The sequence below is a fragment of the Aplysia californica genome, unplaced genomic scaffold (assembly GCF_000002075.1).
Source record: "Aplysia californica isolate F4 #8 unplaced genomic scaffold, AplCal3.0 scaffold00503, whole genome shotgun sequence".
NCBI classification, from domain to species: domain Eukaryota; kingdom Metazoa; phylum Mollusca; class Gastropoda; order Aplysiida; family Aplysiidae; genus Aplysia; species Aplysia californica.
In genome coordinates this window covers 567,813-572,404 of record NW_004797773.1, presented here as the reverse complement: position 1 = coordinate 572,404, position 4,592 = coordinate 567,813, and the positions used below count along the sequence as shown (strand labels likewise).

The 4,592-nt window shown below is 45.9% G+C and overlaps 1 protein-coding gene across 1 annotated transcript in view; it reads left to right on the top strand.

The window, feature by feature from the left end:
• Positions 1 to 700: 700 nt before the first annotated feature.
• Positions 701 to 4,592, top strand: part of LOC101858126 (schwannomin-interacting protein 1) — a gene marked incomplete at its 5' end in the record, with an annotated part of 131,836 nt that continues 127,944 nt past the window's right edge. Inside the window, 2 exon segments of the mRNA XM_035971779.1 lie at positions 701 to 1,088; positions 1,838 to 2,952. Coding sequence (XP_035827672.1) covers positions 1,058 to 1,088; positions 1,838 to 2,952 — 1,146 coding nt within the window.

The window sequence follows — 4,592 nt, the reverse complement described above, 5'->3', positions numbered from 1 at the left end:
TCTGTCCTCTATGATATTGTATCTGGATACTGTATCAGGATTGGCCGTGCCAGGCAGGGCCAAAAACAGCCCGCCCTTTAACAAGGAGTTTTAATTGTGTAAATGGGGCAGTAAAATATATGTAATCGTTACTATGAAATCAGTATCCAGTTGTCGCATAATGCCGTATATTACGCAAATATTATTGTAATACGAAGTACACAGTTTTACCCCTTTTTTTACGATATATCCAAGGGAATTAAGGAACTTACAGGTGTCATTATATTACCATCGTATGGGGTAAACAAGAGTCACTGAGTGGGAAGACATGGGACATTATCAAGAGGCACGCCCAGGATAGGGACAGGTGGGAATTGTTTGGTCGTGGTCTATATCCTGATGCAGGGTGAGAAAGGCAATAGCGAAAATAATGATTATGATAGTTATGATGATGATGAGGATGACTATGATCTAACCCAGTTTTTCCTCTTTTTTTGCAATATTCAAAGAACTTACCAAGCTTACAGGTATCGCATATTGCCATCGCATGAAGTAACTTCGTTTTCTCCGCTTCTTTTGCAGTATCCAAAGAGCGTGGCGAGCTTTCAGGCGTCGGCGATCATCATCTGCTGCTGAGGGAACGATACAATCTAGTCCGGACCAGTGTGGAACGAAATTTCCTGCTCTTTTCCCAACAGCCAATAGTTCCGGAGCGACCAAGAACCTCAATGTCTCAAAACGTGCAGACACGAGCTGCAATAATGACGCTCACGTGACCACAGACGCGACAAACATTGCTGCGGAAGTCAAGGAGAGTAGTGCCGTCATCACAAAAAACATCGCATCAGAAGTGACGGAAATTGTCAACAACGAGAAGAAGGAGGAGACTCAGAACTCCAAAAACGCTTGCGTCATCACAGACATTTCATCACCAGAGGTCGGTGAAATCTCCGACTTTGGGGTCTACAAGGAGGTAGAAGGTTCGAAGGTCATCAAGTCCATTCTGGAGTCACGGCTGACCGAGCACGAGAGTGACCATGAGGAGGAGAACAGCGAGACTGAGAGCGCCATCGCCGCCATGACGCTGCTGACTCCCGAGGAGAACCAAGGTACTTTGTTGTAATTGTATGGTATTGGATAAGTAAGATATGATTAGTTTGAGTAAAGAGAACCAAGGTACTTTGTTGTCTTTTATGGTATGATATGAGTAGGATAAGATTGGTTTGAGTAAAAGGAACTTAAGTACTTTGTTGTAATATGACACTAGGAAACACAGGATAAGATCAGAAAATGTTAGAGTAAAGAGAACCAATGTACTTTGTTGTAGGATAAGATAAGATAGATGTGTTTGAGTAAAGAGAACCGAGGTATTTTGCTGTAATATTTATTTTTTTTTATAGTAGAGGGTTTTACGGCGCTCGCAACTGCATATGGTCATATGAGCGCCAATGTAATATTATAATATATAGGATATGATAGGATGAGATAAAATAAAATAAAATGTGCTTTAGGATAAGATGTTATTGTATTATTTTGGTTGTTAGTTTGTTTGGTTAAAGAACGCTGAGATACTTTGTTTTAATAGTGAGATAATACTCGTTAAAGATGATGTCTGTTTGTTTGTTTGAGTGAAAAGAACCAAGGTACATGTACCTTACTGAGTCAAATATGAGAGTAGACGAAGAACAAGGACGATGACGACAAAAACAACAACAATAACAGCACAACAGCAACAACACAGCAACAACAACAACAACAACAAAATAACAACAACAACGACACAAAACCAACAACACCACAACAGCAACAACAACAGCAACACCGCCTTCTCCAATTGACCCTCTGAATATTCCCTCAGGTGGTGGAGACGACAGCTCAGCCACAGCCCCGGCCGACTCCGAAGACGAGCTGGACGGTGCCGAGTTCAGTTCTTCCGAAACCACCGCTCTGCTCCCGCCAGGCCGCGAAGACAGCAGCAACAGCAACAGCAACAGCGACAACAGCACTGGTGCAAACGACGACGGTGCTGATATTAACAAAACCTCAACGACCACCTCGCTGGATCCTCAGACCGTCCTGTCTAGTTTAGAGCGAACGAGAGACAAAAAATCCCCGAGCCGTTTCTCCGTAGACGTCGAGTGCGAGTCTGTTGTGTCGGATTACTCCGAGCTGGGCGGACCTCTCAAAGACATCGAAAGAGACGTGCACTATTTGGACCGCGATACGCTACGTTCCGAGGAGGGAGGCGACTCCTGGCTAGAGCTGAGTCGCCAGGAGGGGGAGTTCGAGTCCGAGGTGGAGAGGAGGGAGGGCGAGAGCCAGGCCGATTTTGAGAAGAGGATCAGGAAGATTAACCTCCTGAGTTTGGCACAGGAGTTCGCCGAGCTGAAAAAGGTGGACGCGCAGGCGTGTGCTTTTAACTTTCACCGCAACCAGAGCGTGAAGAACTTGCGTCAGAGTCTGAGTCCGGCGGGCTCAAGGGGTCAGTCGATTGAAAGGTCAAGGAGGACCAACTCGAAAAGTCCGCTGAGAGCATCGTCGTTGGCGGGCGGAGGAAACATGCCGGGCATCATGGCGACCAGCGGGGGTCATGACCTCTCGCAGAAAGATGGCAAAGATGGCACCTCTTCCGGAGCCGAAAATATGACGACGTCATTGCCGAAGAATTATGAAAAGTCGTCGGTTGCTGCGGCGAACCAACGAACAGAAGATCCTCCCGCCAACGAGGCGAGGAGGGGGGATTCGAACCTGGACCTCCCAGCAAACATGCGACCCAACCGGTTTATGATGGGTTCTCCTCGCCTGGAGAGGGATGGAAGTCGGCCCGCCAATGCTGGCTCACAGGGAAATAGCAGCGACGCGGAAGGCGACTTTGACGTGTACAACATCGAGTCCACGCTACCGCACGTCAACTGGGCCACTCTGGAGAAACAGCTGGAGATAGCGGCCAAGGAGGGACAGAACAGATTGGAGGTGAGTTATATGTCTGTCTGTCTGTCTTACTGTCTGTCTTACTGTCTGTCTGTCTGTCTGTCTGTCTATCTGCTTGGTCTGTCTGTCTGTCTGTCTGTCTGTCTGCTTGGTCTGTCTGTCTGTCTGTCTGTCTGTCTGCTTGGTCTGTCTGTCTGTCTGTCTGTCTGCTTGGTCTGTCTGTCTGCTTGGTCTGTCTGTCTGTCTGTGTGTCTGTCTGTCTGTCTGTCTGTTCGTCGGTCAGTCTGTCGGTCGGTCTGTCTGTCTTTCTATCTGTCTGCCTGTCTGTCTGTCTGTCTGTCTGTCTGTCTGTCTGTCTGTCTGTCTGTCTGTCTGTCTGACTGTCTGTCTGTGTATCTGTCATTCTCTCTTTGTCTTTTTTCTCTCTGTCTCTCTCCGCCTCTTTGTCTCTTTATCTCGGCCTCTCTCCGTCTCTCTGTCTCTCTGTTTCTGTCTCTCCACATTTCCCTTTCCCCCTCTCTTTGTCTCTCTGTCTCTGCCACTCTACAACATGCTCTGTGCGCTTTTCTACTTCATGACTATCATTACCCCAGCAGACCCTGGTACACCCAGAAACATTCTCGTGGCTTCTTTTATTTTTATCGATATTTCCGTCTGCCTGCTGGGATGTGGTTTCCCTTTCAACCAGAATTAGCTCTGACCGCAGGGTCGAAGTAACCTACCTTCCAAATAAGCTGAATTGTGTGGAAGGGGGCGTAAAACATTAGCAGTCAATCAATCGATGGATCTATGTCAATGTGTCCCCCTTTCTGTCGTCACGTCTGGCTTTTTTTTCTCTTTATCGCTTTTGTCCCGTGGTTTCGATTCCGTTGATTTGTATCGACTCGACTGACTTATGTTGTAATGTTATGTATGCATTCGTGTCTGTCTGTCTATCTGCCTATCTGCATATCTGCTTGCCTGTCTATCTGTCTGTCTGTCTGCCTGACTGTCTGCTGTCTGTGCCTGCTTATCAAACTGTCTGCCTGTCGGTATGTCTGTTTGCTTGCCTGCCTTCAAACTGTCTGTCTGTCTGTCCAAATGTCTGTTTATCTATCTTCTGTCTGTCTATGTGCCTGCCTGCCCACCCATCTGTCTGCCTGTCTCCCTGTCTGTTTGTGTGTCTGTCTGTCTTCTTGCCTGCTTGCCTATCTGCCTGTACATCTGTCCATCCATCTGTCTGCTTGTCCATCTCTCCAGCCATAAGTCTGTCTATGTGTCTGCCTATCATTTCGATTCAAAAGACTCTCGGGTTAAGCAAGTTTTGCTGTACTTATTGTAAGACTAAGTCCTTACTGGTTCGACATTGCGAAATATTTACATTTGCATCGATCTGTCTGCAAGACCGCTTCCAAAATACAAAAAAGAAGTAAACGAAAATATAGAAAAATATCTAACAAGCTAAACAAACAAGTAAAAACAAGTATGAGGACAAAATACTAGGAAGGTAAAAAAAATCGTTGCTAGATCAAGTCTGGTTTTTCTACGTTTACTTTGCTCTACTTCAAAGCGTCCATCGCGCGAAATAAGAAGATTTGCACGACTCAAACCTGTTCCTGACAAATAATAATGAGCAGAGCAGTTATAAGTATAATTTTGCCATGATGGTCTACATCATTATTGTTTATTATTATTATTATTAT